General features: G+C 39.3%; 1 protein-coding gene across 2 annotated transcripts in view; it reads left to right on the top strand.

Annotated features, from left to right (window-relative positions):
• The window catches only part of rbl2 (retinoblastoma-like 2 (p130)), a 212,382-nt gene that overhangs the window by 79,552 nt on the left and 112,858 nt on the right, over positions 1–19,972 (top strand). For both annotated transcript variants that reach the window (XM_034175745.1, XM_034175744.1), the window contains exon 5: positions 9,823–9,951. In XM_034175745.1, the coding sequence (XP_034031636.1) occupies positions 9,823–9,951 (129 nt within the window). The remainder of the gene's footprint in view (positions 1–9,822; positions 9,952–19,972) is intronic.

Here is a 19,972-nt window from a genome sequence, read left to right as displayed (position 1 = left end):
AGTGTTTCTTTCTCTTTTTGCTCTGTATGCACCACTCTGCATTTGATCATTAGTGATTGATCTCTGCTCTCTTCCACAGCATGTCTTTTTCCTGGTTCTCTCCCTCAGCCCCAACCAGTCCCAGCAGAAGACTGCCCCTCCCTGAGCCTGGTTCTGCTGGAGGTTTCTTCCTGTTAAAAGGGAGTTTTTCCTTCCCACTGTCGCCAAGTGCTTGCTCACAGGGGGTCGTTTTGACCATTGGGGTTTTTCTGTAATTATTGTATGGCCTTGCCTTACAATATAAAGCGCCTTGGGGCAGCTGTTTGTTGTGATTTGGCGCTATATAAATAAAATTGATTTGAATTGATTTGATTTGATTTCCTATAATATGAAGACTCCTCCTTATATTGTCCCTGGTTTGGAGACCTTTTATGGATCCTGTCTGATCTTCCTCTGTTATATCTCCAACAAATTGTTCAAATCTTTTAGCCATTATAGAAGTATAAATTTTGTAGTCTACATTAAGTATAGATGTTGGCCTAAAGTCTGCATACGTTTCACTTTTTTTCTTTTTTGGGATAACGTTTATAATTGCTTCTCTCCACGAAAGTGGGAGAACTCCTTGCCTCAGTGTATAATTGAATGATGTTTGCATTAATGGTATAAGTTCAGTACTAAACGATTTGTGCCATTCTGATGATTGTCCATCACTACCTGGTGTTTTATTTGTTTTGAGTTTGCCTACTGCCTTCTCTATTTCAATTTTTGTTATAGAAGATGTAAGTAGATCATTTTGTTTAGTGCAAATTGAAGGTAGATCTAATTTATGTAGAATGTTTCTCATATGTTCTCTATCTGCACCCAGTGATTGACTGTATAATTTTTGGTAGTAATTTTTAAACAGTTCTATTTCTTTAGGTTCATGTGTAAATTGATCTGATTCATCTTTCTTTAATTTATACTGCTCTTACTACTTGCTGTTTTTTAAGTTTCCTTGCATGTAATCTGCTTGCTTTAGGCCCCACTTCATAGTAAGACTATCTAAGGAATCTGGCTTTCTTTTCAAATTCTGAAGTTAATAGTTTATCTATGTTGTTTCTGATGTCTTTTATTTTCGATATTAAGTCAGGATTTAAAGTAATTTTATGTTCATTTTCCAATATTCCAAGTTTTCTTTTTTCTTTCTCGTACGTTTCTAGCTTAGCTTTTTTGAGTGCTGCGGTCTTGGAAATGAGCTTTCCCCTTATAACCGCTTTTAAGGCATCCCATACAGTAGTTGGGTTAACCTCTTCGTTATCCTTTTCATCCAGATATTTTATTATATCATTTTTAATTTCTTCCTTGTTAAGTTTATTGTTCAAAAGACCTACGTTAAGTCTCCATAAAGTATAACGTACTCTAGAATTAAGATTTAGTTTCATTGTCAACAAGGAATGATCAGACAGGATTGTCTCTTCAATTTTACATTCTTGCAATCTATATAGATCTACTTTATTCATGAGAACAACAATTCAAGAATAACTTTTGTTTGGTACAGAGTAATGCGTATAACCTCTTTTATCTGGGTTCGATTCCCGCCAAGTATCTGCAATCCCAAATTCCTCAAGACAGGTTTTAAATTTTTTTGTGACAGGATTTTTTAAACTTTTTATTATTTGTGGTGTCGAGCTTGTTGTTCATCAGTATATTGAAATCACCACCCCAAATCAATATTCCTTCTGATTCTGCAACTATTTGATTGGTGAGATTTCTAAAAAAAAAAAAAAAAGGTTGCCACTATAAGGCGGGGCATAAATATTAACCATTGTAATTTTTTCACTTTCTAGTAAGCCTTTTACTATATCTCCCTTTTCACTAATTTCCTGGGTGCACTCAAATTTTACAGTATTATGCACAAGTATTGTTATTCTTCTTTTGCATCCATGTCTAAATGTACTGTAATACAGTTTAGTATAACCAAATCCATTTAATTTGTCATTTTCTTGTCTGGATACATGAGTTTCTTGTAAATAAACAATTTGTGCCTTTTCTTTCTTAAGCATAGACATGACTTTCTTTCATTTTCTAAGGTTATTCAGACCATTTACATTCAACAACACTATTTTAATGTTATTATCCATTATTTATAACATGTCAAAAGTACCCTTTGTTTCCTTCCCCATGCCCCAAATGAGAACAAGAAAAAAAACCCTGAACATCATGAACACAGTACAATTGAACTTCCAAAAAGAGGAATTACACAAATCCCTGTTGGTCCCTGTTGGTGGGGTGAGGGTATAGCACCACTTACTTGCGGAGGCCCTCTCTAGTAAAAGAAAATCCCAAACCTGTGGTAATCCTCCCATACTAGAAATGTCCAACATTTAGTGGGGCCCTAGTCGGTGCTCTTAACGTTTTTATGCAATTTCTCAACTAAACCTATCAATATTTTAACGATTTAAGTGTATTTGTCTCTTAAACAACCTGTATTGTTTTAACTCACTTCACATCCACCATCCTTTATTATGCATTAATTTAAAATGATAAAATTAAATTGTTAAATTATAAGATAACTTTCATATCTGCCTTGTTTACGTGTATATACTTATTTTAAACTAGTTGACGTTGAAACTCGGTGAGCCTCTCCTTACATCACCTTTCCTTCTAACAACACTTAATAAGCATTTTGGAACTGAGGACACTAATTCTGAGTGTCATGATTGGGTATAAAAGGAGCATCCCCAAAAGTCTCTGCTGTTCACAAGCAAAGATGGGGCGAGGATCACCACTTTGTGAACAACTGCATGAAAAATCGTCCAGCAGTTTAAGAACAATATTTCTCAATGTTCAATTGCAAGGAATTTAGGGATTCCATCATCTACAGTCCATAATATAATCAGAATATTCAAAGAATCTGGAGAACTTTCTACATGTAAGCAGCAAGGCCAAAAACCAGTACTGAATGCCCGTGACCTTCTATCCCTCAGGTGGCACTGCATTAAAAACCGACATCATTGTGTAAAGGATCTTACCGCGTGGGCTCAGGAACACTTCAGGAAATCATTTTCAGTTGACACAGTTCATAACTACATGTACAAGTGCAAGTTAAAACTCTACCATGCAAAGTGAAAGCCATACATCAGTAACATCCAGAAACGCCACCACTTTTCCTGGGTCCGAGCTCATTTGAAATGGACAGACACAAAGTGGAAAAGTGGGCTGTGGTCTGATGAGTCCACATTTCAAATTGTTTTTTGGAAATCGCGGATGTCATCTCCTTAGGACAAAAGAGGAAAAAGACCATCCAGATTGTTACCAGTGCAAAGTTCAAAAGCCAGCATCTGTGATGGTATGGGGGTGTGTTAGTACCCATGACATGGGCAACTTACACATCTATGATGGCACCATCAATGCTGAAAGGTACATCCAGGTTTTGGAGCAACACATGCTGCCATCCAAGCAACGTCTTTTTCAGGGATGTCCCTGCTTATTTCAGCAAGACAATGTCAAGCCACATTCTGCACGTGTTACAATGGCGTGGCTTTGTAGTAAAAGAGTGCAGATACTAGACTGGCCTGCCTGCAGTCCAGACCTGTCGCCCATTGAAAATGTGTGGCGCATTATGAAGCTCAAAATACGACAACGGAGACCCCGGACTGTTGAACGACTGAAGTCGTACATCAAGCATGAATGGGAAAGAATCCACCTACAAAGCTTCAACAATTAGTGTCCTCAGTTCCTAAACACTTATTGAGTGTTGTTAGAAGGAAAGGTGATGTAACACAGTGGGAAACATACCACTGTCCCAGCTTTTTTGAAACGTGTTGCAGTCATCCATTTCAAAATGAGCAAATATTTGCACAAAAACAATAAAGTTTATCAGTTTGAATATTAAATATCTTGTCTTTGTGGTGTATTCAATTGAATATAGGTTGAAGAGGATTTGAAAATCATTTTATTCTGTTTTTAATTTGCATTTTACACAACGTCCCAACTTCATTGGAATTGGGGTTGTAAGTGTCTTGTGTGTACTCAGTAATGGCTGAGTTAGAAATTCTTTAAAAAAACATGCAAATTGCTATTTTATTTATTTATTTATTTATTTTTCTAAGCTGAGCAAATCATTCATTTTAGTCTGTGGAATACTCCAAAGAATATTTCACTTCTGTGGGCTGATCCTCATGACATGTAAACTGAAATCAAGTTGAAACTACTCTTATATTTTATGATCAAAATGCCAGCATGGCTGCAACTTTGTTACAAACAACCCCGGTGTCCCCGAACCGTAAGAACTGGTCCACTGTACCAATAAAGATCACAGTTTTGACCCCCTAAAACAAGTAAACAAACAATCATCACTCATTTGTTTTATCTTAAATTTTCATCCTCATTTCCACACCAGAAGCAACATTCGGGAGTAAATCCTAACAGCTCGTGAGCTCACCTGAGCTGAAGGTGGAACCGAAGGCAAATCCAGAGCTGAAAACCACCGAGGACTTAATGGCCAGGAGGAGCAGCCTCGTAACCAAACCACAGAACCGCAACACGTCAGGCAGCCGCGTCTGAAACAGACTTGGCGATATTTTTTCAGACCATTTAATTTTTGCAGTTAACGGTTTGGGGATAATTCACGATTTCCAACTGATTCACGTTTTGGGGGTTAACAACTTTCATGTAAACCTTTGCATTTTTTTTTTTAACCTCATAGTGATGGTTGCATGAAAACTAAAAATAAACCCACCATTAATGTTCACTTAATTACGGACTTGCTGCTTCTGAAAAGCAGCAAAGCAACGCTGCAACCCACTGCTTCAATCAGTGTAGAGAAATAATCCTTTTCCGATACACACCCTCAAAAACAACAGCTGATCCAGCGTAATATGCACTGAAGAACCCATAAGGCAGGGTTGCCCAAGTTGGATCCTCGAGAGCTACCTTCCTGACACTCTTAGTTGTCTCCCTGTTCCAACACACCTGAATCCAATGAAAGACTCGTTAGCAGGCTTTTAACAAGTTTTTCATTGGATTCAGGTGTGTTGGAACAGGGAGACAACTAAGAGTGTCAGGAAGGTAGACCTCGAGGACCCGACTTAGGCACCATTGCCATAAGGACATCATTAAGCAAAAAGGTTATTGATGTCAGTGGATCGAATCATTCCTTATCGATTCTTAACAGGAACCATTTTTCAATACCCATTCCTAATTGTAACACAGTCTGGGAAGCTAAAGATGAAGTTACAGTGGGGGAAATAAGTATTTGATCCACTGTCACTGTCAACTGTTTTGCAGGTTTTCCCACCTACAAAGAATGGAGAGGTCTGTAAGTTTTATTGTAGGTATACTTCAACTGTGAGAGACAGATCTAAAAAAAAATCCAGAAAATCACATTGTATGATTTTTAAATAATTAATTTGCATTTTATAGCATGAAATAAGTATTTGATCACCTACCAACCGCAAGAATTCTGTCTCTCACAGACCTGTTAATTTTTCTTTAAGAAGCCCTGCTATTCTGCACTGTTTACCTGTATTAATTGCACCTGTTCGAACTCGTTACCTGTATAAAAGACACCTGTCCACACACTCAATCAATGACACCCCAACCTGTCCACCATAGCCAAGACCAAAGAGCTGTCTAAGGACATCAGGGACAAAACTGTAGACCTGCACAAGGCTGGGATGGACTACAGGACAACAGGCAAGCAGCTTGGTAGAAGACAACAACTTATGACTATTTATTAGAAAGTGGAAGAAACACAAGATGACTGTCAATCTCCCTCGGTCTGGGATTCCATGCAAGATCTCACTTTGTGGGGTAAGGATGATTCTGAGAAAGCTCAGGAACTACACAGGAGGACCTGGTCAATGTCCTGAAGAGAGCTGGGACCACAGTCACAAAGATTACATTAGAAACTAGGGATGGGTATTGATAAGATTTTATCGATATCGATGCCATTATTGATTACGCTTATCGATCCGATTCCTTATCGATTCCCTTATCAATACCTCTTGTGAATTTTCTGTGTACTAAAAGTAGGCTTTACAAGTTTTCTATGTCAACACAACATTTTAAATTGGTCACTGGATCCTTGATCTCTGGACATAAATTAAAATAAACAAAATCTGTAGTTTTTGTCAAAAGCATTTCCATTCAGACATTTTGGCATGAATGTCTCTCTGTGCCTCTGAGCTGAGCTCTGCCAGCTGCTGCACGTCAGCACAGGACGTCTTGTTTTGGAAGGAAAAAACGTTTTGATCGATTGCAGTTTGTTTGTATTCCAACATTTGGACAGAGGTGTCAATTGATTTAAACAGCGTTTTGCTTTGAAGTTATCAATTCTGACTGGACTCTATCGTTCTAACTTGACTCAGCAGAGAGCTGCTCAGCTGTGGAGCTGTGTGAACAGAACGGAGGACGCAACAAGACAGGAGTCCCAGTTATTAACTTTAATCCGCACAAAAGTGACTCATCATTCCAGTAGTATTCTGCTCTTACTAGGATGCAGCAGTTTTCTAGCTTGGCAGATAGTTCTGGAGGAAATAACTGAAGAAATTAACACATTGAAAATATGGTTTGATCTAAACAAATTGTCATTAAACTTAAATAAAACAGGGATGAAGTGGAGGTGTAAGAGTCACTAGGTCAGGGGTGGCCAAGTTCGGTCCTCGAGAGCCACCTTCCTGGCACTGTTGGTTGTCTCCCTGCTCCAACACACCTGAATCCAATGAAAGACTCGTTAGCAGACGTTTAATGAGCCTTTCATTGGATGAGCTTTTTCATTGGTAATAAGTTATGTTGGAATGGCGTGTGAGTCCAGAATGTTTCTAGAACCTTAGGCCTCAACAATTTCTAGAGGAGTAACTCAACGCTTTTATTTTCTGTTAATTATGTAATTTTGTTATTCTGTTGATGTATTTATAAATTGTTTAGGTTCTTGTTATCATATACACACACTTTTTATTATCATTATTGTTATTATTATTGTTATTATTATCAGTATTGTTGTTGTTGTTATTATTATTAATATTGTTATTATTATTATTATTATTATCATTATTATTATTATCATTATTATCATTATTTAAATTTATTATTACTTTTATTTTATCATTTAATTTTTAAATGGACCACAAGGGAAACAAGTGTTGTGTCATCTATGTATTTTTAACATATTACAGTTATATTTTGTACTTACATTGAACTTAACTTAAATTTTTAACTTTCAATAAAATCATGCGCATTGCACATACACATACACTACTTACATACAAATCTTAGAAACATGGTGTCTAACCAGATCCTTACTCTGGATGGCATTACCCTGACCTCTAGTAATACTGTGAGAAATCTTGGAGTCATTTTTGATCAGGATATGTCACTCAAAGCGCATATTAAACAAATATGTAGGACTGCTTTTTTGCATTTACGCAATATCTCTAAAATTAGAAAGGTCTTGTCTCAGAGTGATGCTGAAAAACTAATTCATGCATTTATTTCCTCTAGGCTGGACTATTGTAATTCATTATTATCAGGTTGTCCTAAAAGTTCCCTAAAAAGCCTTCAGTTAATTCAAAATGCTGCAGCTAGAGTACTGACGGGGACTGGAAGGAGAGAGCATATCTCACCCATATTGGCCTCTCTTCATTGGCTTCCTGTTAATTCTAGAATAGAATTTAAAATTCTTCTTCTTACTTATAAGGTTTTGAATAATCAGGTCCCATCTTATCTTAGGGACCTCGTAGTACCATATCACCCCAATAGAGCGCTTCGCTCTCAGACTGCAGGCTTACTTGTAGTTCCTAGGGTTTGTAAGAGTAGAATGGGAGGCAGAGCCTTCAGCTTTCAGGCTCCTCTCCTGTGGAACCAGCTCCCAATTCAGATCAGGGAGACAGACACCCTCTCTACTTTTAAGATTAGGCTTAAAACTTTCCTTTTTGCTAAAGCTTATAGTTAGGGCTGGATCAGGTGACCCTGAACCATCCCTTAGTTATGCTGCTATAGACGTAGACTGCTGGGGGGTTCCCATGATGCACTGTTTCTTTCTCTTTTTGCTCTGTATGCACCACTCTGCATTTAATCATTAGTGATCGATCTCTGCTCCCCTCCACAGCATGTCTTTTTCCTGGTTCTCTCCCTCAGCCCCAACCAGTCCCAGCAGAAGACTGCCCCTCCCTGAGCCTGGTTCTGCTGGAGGTTTCTTCCTGTTAAAAGGGAGTTTTTCCTTCCCACTGTAGCCAAGTGCTTGCTCACAGGGGGTCGTTTTGACCGTTGGGGTTTTACATAATTATTGTATGGCCTTGCCTTACAATATAAAGCGCCTTGGGGCAACTGTTTGTTGTGATTTGGCGCTATATAAAAAAATTGATTGATTGATTGATTGACTACTTTGCTTTTATAGATAATTTACCACCTCCTGCTGGAATGGCGTGTAAGTCCAGAATACAATCTTCAATATCCATTGTTCAGTGTTGTTAGCTAATATCCATAGTTTCTGTAAAAGTATTAGTCCTGTCAACGTTCCATTTTGGCGGTGTTCATCCTTGACCCAAAATACATAAGGATACCAAACGACAAATGTGAGCTTTCCCCAGTTTCTCTGTGATAGAAGCCACAGATACGCATGCATGCATACACACACACACACATACACATGCACATACACAGAGGCCACTTGGCTATTAATATATAGATGCCAAGTACACGTAAAAACACAGAAACAGCTAACATAGTTAAGCTAAAATCAAACAGTATTTACTCATAGTAAATACAAGAAAAATACATTTAAAGATGTGCCTTGAAAGATTCAACTCGAGTGAACCTTTGAATATCACCAAGCTCTAAAGGCTCTAAAACCTGCTGACTTTTTAACCCTGTGAACTTGTATTCTGTGATGTCCCAAATTTTTCTGATTTAGGGTTGAGCATTTTACTGTTTGTAACATTGACGTCTAGGAACCAAACCTGTATGTATTTTAGAAAATATCTTAAAATACTGAAAATATCTGAAAATACAGAGGATAGATAATGTCTTATTCAGGTGCAATTCAACTCTACATTGTGGTGGATGCATTTAAATGGTTTGGTCCCTCTGGTCTCTTTTTAATTGTTGTTTGGTCTGACATAGCCAGATTTTTCTGAATTCTAGAACTTTAATAAAGGCTGTTTACACTTTTGTCCCCTCTTCAACCCCAAATAATTTTTTATGCTTGTAATGGGAAAAGTAGTTATGGGATTTAAAAAAAAAAAAAATTATTTATTAATTATTATAACTTTAAATCTAAGTTATTCTCTTTTTTCTTATTTGTTGATTTCTGTTTTCTAAAACGAACATTGACATTGCAGCTGATAAGCTGTTGACAAAGACTTATACTCTCCAGGTTTGTTCTAGTTTCATTCATAGGTTCACATACCCTTAATTTTCCAACAACAAAAAAAACCCTCCCAGCTATTTCTGTCCATTATGTCTCTTTCATATAAAAGCTCCAGTACAACAGCAGTGGAACGTGCCCGGCTAAAGACTGCTGGAGGTTTGTTAATGATTTACTTATCTTTCCTCTGACATCTATTCTCACATGGGCTGCTTCCTAATCCCTTGTAACACATACACACACACACACACACACACACACACACACACACACACACACACACACACACACACACACACACACACACACACACACACACACACACACACATTTCAGTGTGTATCTGATGTCTTGACAACTGCAGAGTCCAGTCTGGGCCTGCCTGTGTAGATTTGGCTGTGATGCTGAATCAGACTCATCCTGTCTGAACACAGCCTAAAGGCTCACTTTCCTCAGTAGATAGTAGAATTTTTAAGGGCCTTTTTTTGTCTGTCCAGGTAACTTCCCAATGATCAGCGATGACCTGGTGAACTCGTACCATCTGCTGCTGTGCGCTCTCGACCTTGTCTTCACCAACGCTCTGCTGTGCAATTCCAGGAAAGACTTGCTGAACCCAAACTTTAAAGGTACTGCACTCTGCACTGAAGTCCTCTGAAATGTGACTTTCGTCTGAATGCAGCGCTGGGGATTATGAGCTGGGTTAACATTCTGTTTAACCTTCATGACTGTGTGAACTTCTATGAAGCACGATGCTTCCTCCAACCTTAAAGGACAAGTTCACATTTTTATAACCCTAATTACAGCACAGTGAGGCCTCTGAGTGTTATGTTTGTGGCAAATCTTTTGTGAACAATATTTTTTTTGAATGAATAAGCTTGAACAGGACAGCAGTCCAAGAGACACAAATCCACCTTACTCTCAAAATAGCAGTTCAGAAAATGTGATTTAAGTTATTTTAAAGGTCTACTGATGGTGCCCTTTTACTTTTATTCACTTTGCGTGCTGGGGAGGGAGGCTTGATAATGGCTCATCTTAATGCTAACTTTAACATTGAAAATGCCATAGACATGCTAACACGTTAGCATCGGTCCTGTGTTTAAGTTATGAAATACATCTATCACTGACCATAACAGGTCTGTTTAACATAAAAAGGTAAATATTACTCACAGATATATGCTCTTTAGGGTTCTAGCGGGGAAAAATTAAGATAAAGTGAAATAAAACAAAGAACCAACGAAGCAGCAGATCAAAGATCGAAGCACTGCATCATTGGCTCAAGGTTCAAAGCAAAGCTGCGCTGAACAAACGGTTGATTATACAGACTTCCTGCAGGGTCTGTAATCAGTGTAGAGAAATGATCATTTTCCTGACAAACATCCCCAAAAAGAACAGCCACTCTGAAGGACTGATGAGGTAATTGTTAAACAAAAAGGCTGTTGATGTCGATGGATCGAATGATTTCTTAAGGATACCTGAAAAGAACCGGTTCCCAACCCTAACACCAACATGCTTTTTTTTTTCTTTTATAAAACTTACATTAAAGACTCACGATTATCTTAAACACCTAAATACATGTTTTGTTTGAACTCACCTCCGTAACGACGGAATGTTGCAAACAAGTTTCTACAAACGCTTGTTTGCACTGACAACGAAATCTTGGCCTCCCTAGCGAGAACGTGATTACGCGCGAGATTTGACACCTAAAGCAGGATTTCCCTGAGATACATACAAGTGATGGATTCAGTCAGTGAGTGAATAAGTGAGTGGTTCTGCAAAATGTCCCACCACTAACTACATAAAAACTACTGCGTACTCAGGTTTAAAAGATGTTGGGATGTTTTAACATAATGATTTGCAGTTATGTTGGTGCAGTGGGACGTGTCTGGGCTTGTTCAGGCAGGCACATGTGAAGTATGCCTTTTGTTTACATGTGATTTATGAAGTCTGTTGCTAAGGGGTCCTGGTGGCCACCGAGGCTGCTGGTGCTCGTTGGAAAACAGGATTTCCTTTGACAGCTGTCAAAGATCAGCAGAGCACTCAGAGGCCTGGCTGCTAATGTTTTAATATGAGTGGAACTGTAAAAAAGAAAACAAAAGAACTTATCCTTGGTCTAGACCAAATTACATTAGTGGGCAATCACAGTGTAACATGTTTTTGAATGGAAATCGATGGTATTAAAGAAAACCCATTTCCACACATGCACTTGAACAAAGTAGATTATGTTCTCTGACAGAGTCTTTCACATTCACAGCTAAGTGTTGTGTATTAATTTCACTCTGCAGTTCCCTGTCAGTCTGTGCCATCTTCCCTCCTCACGTTGCTGATGTTTAGTCTGACACTGGAGTTTTCCTTCTTGTAAAAATGAAAAGCTACTTGAAAAGCTACATAAAAAGACAACACATATACACATCATATACTCAGCTTTCTTGTCAATTCCTCAGTTTGCCGCAACCGTTGGTCTCTTTTTGTGAATGAAAGAAGCAAAATATACATTGAGCCAAACAACAGCAACAAGAAAGTGGTTAGTTTAATCACAACATCACCAACACTACTACCAAATATTCACAACACTTCACATTTTCCACATTTGTCATGTCACATCCTTATTCCAAAATGGAGTAAATTCATACTACTCACAACACCCCATAATGACAACATGAAAAAAGTTTATATATATATATATATATATATATATATATATATTTAATTTTTGCAAATTTATTAAAAATTAAAAAAACTAAGAAATCACATGTACATAAGTATTCACAGTCTTTGTTGATGCACCTTTGGCAGCAATTACAGCCTCAAGTCTTCTTGAATATGATGCCACAAGCCTGGCGCAGCTATCTTTGGGCAGCTGTGCCCATTCCTCTTTGCAGCACCTCTCAAACTCCATCAGGCTGGATGGGGAGTGCATGGCGCTGTATATGAGTATTAGAGAGCGCAGACCCAATGCTGCACACTAAGGGAAAACATCCCTTCATGGACAGCTACATGACGTCTCCTAACCGGGCAAAATATTGATGAAGTACCCGGATGTTAATGCATTTTCAAAGGAAATTCGCGACTGAACACATTCAGAAAAATGCTCGCAAAATATGTGTTAAAATGCCATTTTGACCTGGATATGGAGCCAGTAAAATCAGTAAAATTAAATTACATTAAATTATGTCAGGAAAGTATTAAACTTACTCTGACACTCACACATTCCCAAATATTAGTGTTGAAAGTTACACAGATCTGTGCTACTCAGACTCACTTTTATTGTCACTCGACCCTTACTGGCAGAACGAAATGCAGGTTCTCCAGGTGTTTTAACCTAACGTATTGTATAAACTTTTGCAGTATAAACTTTTGCAATGTACAATATGCGCACCGCTGTGGCCATATAGTATATACAAGGCAGAGGGTCGGCAGCAGCAGCAGCCTTAGAGTATTAAGAAGTGACAATGTGCATGTAGTGCAATGTTCACAGTTTGATGGTGGATGTTGAACTGTTCAACAGTCTGCTCCGTTGATGTAGGACGGGGGGATGGTGGGGGCTGACCTGCAGAAGTCAACAACTATCTCCTTGGTTTTCTGGGTGTTGAGGAAAAGGTTATTGTCTCCGCACCACCGTGTCAGGTTCTCCACTTCTTGCCTGTACGCTGTCTCATTGCCTTGGCTAATGAGCCCGATCACTGCTGTATCGTCTGCAAACTTAACAACAAGATTATTCTTGTGCTGGGCTCTGCAGTCGAAGGTCATCAATGTGTACAGCAGTGGACTGAGCACACAACCCTGGGGTGAAACAGTGTTCAGGATGATGGTGGAGGATGAGGTGGTGTTGATCCTGACACTCTGTGGCCTCCCAGTCAGGAAGTCCAGGATCCAGTTGCACAGTGCTGAGGGGGCTCCAAGTTCAGCCAGCTTGGAAACCAGTTTCTGCGGGATGATGGTGTTGAACGCAGAAATGAAGTCCAGGAACAGCAACCTCACATAGGAGTCCTTGTTCTCTGTGTGGGACAGGGCCTGATGCACCATGGTGGAGATGGCATCAGCTGTGGACCGGTTTGCCTGTACGCGTACTGGTGCTCATCTACAGTCACATCGATGGTCTGCTTCAGGCGCCTCTTCACCAGCCTCTCAAAGCACTTTGTGGTGATGGGGTGAGTGCACCTGGCCTGTTGTTGTTGAGGCAGGATGGTGCAGAGGTGTTTGGCACAGGGATTCTCCATGATGTCTTGAGGCACGGCGGAACTCTGGCTTGGGACAGAGAGGTGTTGAATATATCCGCCAGAACCTCAGACAGCTGGTGTGCACAGTCTTTAAGGACCCTCCCTGGTATTCTGTCAGAGCCCATGGCCTTTCGAGGGTTGATCCTCTGCAGCATGTTCCTCGCCTCAGCTGTAGTGATGTTGCTGACTGGGGGTCTTTGGAGGAGGGAGGGACTTGGGAGGGGGTGGTGGTGTTGGATGCCTCAAAACGCGCATAAAAGGCGTTCAGAGTGTCTGGGAGCGCTGGGTCTGCAGAGCACTGTGCTACATTGTTTTTGTAGTCCGTGAAGCATTTGATGCCCCTCCACATGCTCTGTGGGTCCTTAGATTGGAGGTGGCCTTGAACCTTGAGGGCATATGTGGACTTAGCTCTTTTTATTCCCACTGACAGGTTCCTTCTGGCTGCTCTGAGTGCTGTTGCATCGCTGTCTTTGAATGCAGCATCACGAATTTTCAGCAGGGAGTGCACCTTTCGTGTCATCCAGGGTTTCTGGTTTGGCCTAATGGTGATAGGTGGTCACATTGTCTATGCAATAAATAAATATATATATATATAGTGGTGTAAGTCAGTAGTCAGTGGTGTGGGTACACATCTCTATGTGTGGGTGTGACTCTGAGCGGCACAGCTATTGGGGGTCATTATAATCTCATTATTTTAAGGTGCAAATTTAAAAAAATCCCCAGTCTTGTCGAACAATTTTAATCACTAACAACAAGCATTTTAACTAGACATTGGTCTAGCAGTGGAAAATATCAACTACACATAAGTGAAGAGTTAATGGTCCGTGTCATCAGGTGACACAGGTACAGCAGGAAACATACAGCTGTTTATCATCCAAATATCACGGACAAAGTGACAAGAAGAACCAAAACCACTTACTTATGGAAGGAAATATTGTCTTCCTTGTTCCTCCGTTTGTGGCTTTGCCAACATGTGCAGCTTTCCGGCATATTCCACCTGTTTCTTGACAAAACTAAGTGAACTTCTATGCACGCAAATCACTAACTTGCAACTTGCAAATCCATCCCGAGGTTTCCTCGTATGCGCTCAAATCGTTTCGGATCCTGTTTTGCCACCATCAGAATATGTAAATTGCAGTCAGATGGTCTTCAGACTGCACATGGACCACCGCTGGATAGGTGTCCCATCTTGATGACGCCCGGAGGGTTTTGAACATGTGCCTCACACTCGGGCCGCTGGCCAATTTTGACCAACTGTGTGGACTTCCGCAGATGACTGTCAGAATGTTTTGGAACTGAAATCCAGCACTTTTCAGATATGTGCCGATTTGTCATTCTGACGCCATTCTGCATGATTCTGGCTATGTGTGATGGGAATGTAAGAATCGGAATGTAATTGATTCTTGAAATTTGAATTGATACCCACCTCTAGTACCAACACGATCACATGAGGACCGGCCAGCTTCTGAGCGCCCAGCACAGTGAGGAATTAATGAGCCGGCTGAGCAGGCTGATGTCACTTCCACCACATAAATTGTAGTTTACATGACAGACAGAAAGAGTGTAGATTAAATAACACAAATAAGGGTAAAGGTGTGAACTCATTCATTTGTGATCACTTTGCTGTGGACATACAGCGCCTGTCAGCTGAGCACTGACTGTCAGCTGAACAAGAGTGCACGCAAGGTGTTACATTACAAACACAGACATCAGACAGATGCAGGACAAACGCATAATAATACATACAGTTGTATATAAAAGTTTGGGCACCCCTGATGATTTCCATGATTTTCCTTTATAAATCATTGGTTGTTTGATTAGCATTTTAAGTTAAATATAACATATAGCAGACAAGCACAGTGATATTTGAGAAATGAAATGAAGTTTATAGGATTTACAGAAGTGTGCAATAATTCTTTAAACAAAATTAGGCAGGTGCATAAATTTAGGCATCCCAACAGAAAAAAATACATCAATATTTAGTAGATCCTCTTTTTGTAGAAATAACAGCCTCTAAATGCTTCCTATAGCTTCCAATGAGAGTTTGGATTCTGGTTGAAGGTATTTTGGACCATTTTTCTTTACAAAACATCTCAGGCTTGTTGGTTTCTGAGCATGGACAGCCCACTTAAAATCACACCACAGATTTTCAGTAATATTCAGGTCTGGGGACTGAGAAGGCCATTCCAGAACGTTGTACTTGTTCCTCTGCCTGAATGCCTTAATAGATTTTGAGCAGTGTTTAGGGTCGTTGTCTTGTTGAAAGATCCAGCCCCGGTGTAACTTCAACTTTGTCACTGATTCATCAACATTGTTCTCAAGAATCTGCTGATATTGATTGGAATCCATGTGACTCTCAGCTTTAACAAGATTCCCAGTACCTGCACTGGCCACACAGCCCCACAGCATGATGGAACCACCTCCAAATGCTGTGTTCGTTTTCAGCCATGCATACAGCCCCTTGATATACCCAAATAACTCAGTTTTAGTTTCATCACTCCACAGTAACTTAGTCCAAATGTGCTTTAGCATACCTCAAGTGACTCTGTTTGTGGTGTGTATGCAGTAAAGGCTTCCTCTGCATTACAACATCATACAGCATCTCTTTGTGCAAAGTGCGCTGTATAGTTGAACGATGCACAGAGACACTATCTGGAGCAAGATCATGTTGTAGGTCTTTGGAGCAGGTCTGTGGATTGACTATGACTGTTCTCACCATCCTTCACTTCAGCTTATCTGAGATTTTTCTTGGCCTGCCACTTCGGGCCTTAACTAGTACTGTGCCTGCGGTCTTCCATTTCCACACTATGTTACTCACAATGGAAACTGACAGCTGAAATCTCTGAGATAGCTTTTTGTATCCTTCCCCTAAACCATGATGTTGAAGAATCTTTGTTTTCAGGTCATTTGAGAGTTGTTTAGGGGCTCCCATGTTGCCACTTATTAGAAGAGATGTTCATGCATGCAAACACGAGCGTGCATGTTTTGCGGGTCCCCATTTTGTTTTTGGTTTGCGGATTTTCTTCCGGTTTCTGCATCTTTCGTGTTATGTGTGAATGGGCCCTTAATGAATGTAGCCCGTTCTACACATCTTGTTTCATTTCAACTCCATTGTGGTGGTGTACAGAAGCAAATTTACAAAATTTGTGTCACTTTCACAATACTTATGTGTCTATTTGTAATTTTAGTTAAAGTAGAACTATACAGCTGTGTACTAAAGGAAGTGTTCTTGATAATTTGTCAGTTTTATTTTTAACTGGTTGACATTTTCATGATATTAAAATAGGCTGTGTGTACTAGTATTATTATTATTATGTTACTATGTTGTTGTTTTGTTGTTAATGTTCATATAGAGTATTCAGTGTGCACCTGAATTATGAATTAACATATCCATATTTTATATTTATTTATTTACACCAAACCCAATATTTCCACAGGTATCTAATAGGGAGCAGTTTTGTTAACTGATACTCAAAATTCACTCAGAATTCTCCAACTCATGAATTATCTCCCACCCACACAGATCTGTATATGTGAAAGAACACGAGTGATAAAACTGTTGAATGTGACATAGAAGAGATGCAAATTACATTAGCAAGAGCATGGAGGAAGCCTGCTTATCGCTCATGTATTTGCGAACTGAACCATGTAAAATAAATCAATAAATTCCTAACAGCTAGTTTCCAAAAAAACTTTGCACAGAGGTGTATATCACCAGGCACGCTCTTCCTGTTCGGCTTGCTGTCAAGAAAGGAACCTTAGCACCACTGTGATAAACAGCACCACTTAAAATTGTATTCAGGCAGGAGACAATTGTTTTTGGGGTTTTTTTTCCACACACAGTGTGTTCCCATAAAGGATTTTAAGGAATTCAAGAAAAGATCAGTCTGTTTCACAGGATCCAGGGGAAGAAAATCAAACATAGGACTTATAGGACACATGGGACTTAAGCCATCCTACATGATGATGCAGTAGGAATACACTTTACATAGAGGAATGCATGCTGTATTGCAGCGACGATCAGCAGTGTTGAGATAGGAGTTGAACTTCCAATGTATTGTTTGCTGAGAATCAGATTGTTCAATGTTCACTTTTTATTGATTAAAGAAAAAACGTAGCCACCATAGCCAAGACCAAAGAGCTGTCTAAGGACGCCAGGGACAAAACTGGAAACCCGGACAAGGCTGGGATGGACTACAGGACAACAGGCAAGCAGCTTGGTAGAAGACAACAACTGTTATGATTATTTATTAGACAGTGGAAGAAACACAAGATGACTGTCAATCTCCCTTGGTCTGGGATTCCATGCAAGATCTCACTTTGTGGGGTAAGGATGATTCTGAGAAAGCTCAGAAGTACACAGGAGGAAAGCTCAGAACTACACAGGAGGACCTGGTCAATGATCTGAAGAGAGCTGGGACCACAGTCACAAAGATTATATTAGTAACACATGATGCTGTCATGGTTTAAAATCCTGCAGGGCAGCAAGGTCCCCCTGCTCAAGCCAGCACATGTCCAGGCCCATTTGAAGTTCACCAGTGACCATCTGGATGATCCAGAGGAGGCATGGGAGAAGGTCATGTGGTCAGATGTGACCAGAATAGAGCTTTTTGGAATCAACTGCACTTACCATGTTTGAGACTCTGATGAGACTTAGAGGATGAGAACAACCCCAAGAAAACCATCCCAACCGTGAAGCATGGGGGTGGAAACATCATACTCTGGGGGTGCTCTTCTGCAAAGGGGACAGGACGACTGCACCGTATTGAAGGGAGGATGGATGGGGTCATGTATTGCGAGATTTTGGCAAACAACCTCCTTCCCTCAGTAAGAGCACTGAAGATGGGTCATGGCTGGGTCTTCCAGCATGACAATGACACCAAACACACAAGCCAGGGCAACTAAGGAGGGGCTCCGTAAGAAGCATTTCAAGGTCCTGGAGTGGCCTGGCCAGTCTCCAGACCTGAACTCAATAGAAAATCTTTGGATGATGCTGAAACTCAAAACCTGAAAGATTTGGAGAAGATCTGTATGGAGGAGTGGACCGAAATCCCTGCTGCAGTGTGTGAAAACTTGGTCAAGAACTACAGGAAATGTTTGACCTCTGTAATGGCAAACAAATATTTCTGTACCAGTTGTTAAGTGCTGTTTTTCTAGGGGATCAAATACTTATTTTATGCAATAAAATGCAAATTAATTATTTAAAAATCATACAGTGTGATTTACTGGATTTTTTTTTTTTTAGATTCTGTCTCTCACAGTTGAAGTGTACCTACGATAAAAATTACAGACCTCTCCATTCTTTGTAGGTGGGAATGTATAATAGAAGATATACCTTACTGAATTTTCATATCAATATGATATACAATATGACTATGATTTGACACAAAGTGTAGCAACAGTGAAAATTAAACATTCTTAAACAAAACAGTAATAATACCACACTCATTTTGCACTCATCATAAGGTTAGGATACTGTGCCCTCCAAAAGTGTTGGAACACTTGGAATTTTACACATTTTAATTTGTTTATGCCATTTTTAAATACAAGAAATAGAAAAAAATAAAGAATAAAAAGTTCTAAAATTATATTCCCCAAACTCAAACTGAAAGCAAATCTCTAAAACTTGATAAAACCTGTAAATAATAATCAGTTTCATTGCCAGTTTTCTTTAGACAAGTCAGGGGATGGAAACATGCACATTTCCAAGTCACTGAATATGTCTTGGACTTTATTTACATCATTTATGAAGAAGTACAAAACTTTCTTTCACCAAAACATCAAATCTAGGCTTTCATCTCAAATGTACTTTCTGTCAAATTGTAGCTGAACTTTCAGGTCTTCTTTTTAAGAAAATCCTCCTCTACACCATTTCATCAGGAAGCTGGATTTTATATTTTTAATTAATTTATATCAAGTTGTGCAGATTTGCTTTCAAGTTGAGTTAAGGAAGATAATTTTAGAAAAAAATGTATTTGAAATTAAATAAACAAATTAAAATGTGTGAAATACCAAGTGTTCCAATACTTTTGAGGGCAACTGAGAAACACTGAGGAGCAGCATCTTATATCTCATATATAGTGCAGCAGATAAGATAATATTTAGATTGGAATCCTGCAAATGGTGATACAAGCATCAAATTTGTCACAAATAATCCATAATCCAAGACATGAACTCTTAAAAAACGGATTGGCCACTTGAATTTTCAATAGGCAGCCAGGTAGGGGTCAATTGAAGAATTACATAGGGGTCAAAATTAAAAGATGCTCCAATCATATAGAAAACTACACCACATTATTTGCCTGATCATAAAGTTTCCAAAAAGGTGTAGTTTGGACAATCTGTATAACCACATAACTCCATAACTGAATGTTATGGAGTTATGTGGTAAAAGCAACAAGAATGGTGAGAAAGGTCAGTTTCAGTTTGT

The sequence above is a fragment of the Thalassophryne amazonica genome, chromosome 8 (genome assembly GCF_902500255.1).
Source record: "Thalassophryne amazonica chromosome 8, fThaAma1.1, whole genome shotgun sequence".
In the NCBI taxonomy this organism is placed as follows: Eukaryota; Metazoa; Chordata; class Actinopteri; order Batrachoidiformes; family Batrachoididae; genus Thalassophryne; species Thalassophryne amazonica.
The sequence above is the reverse complement of the archived record's forward strand: the minus strand, read 5'-3'. Positions and strand labels throughout refer to the sequence as shown.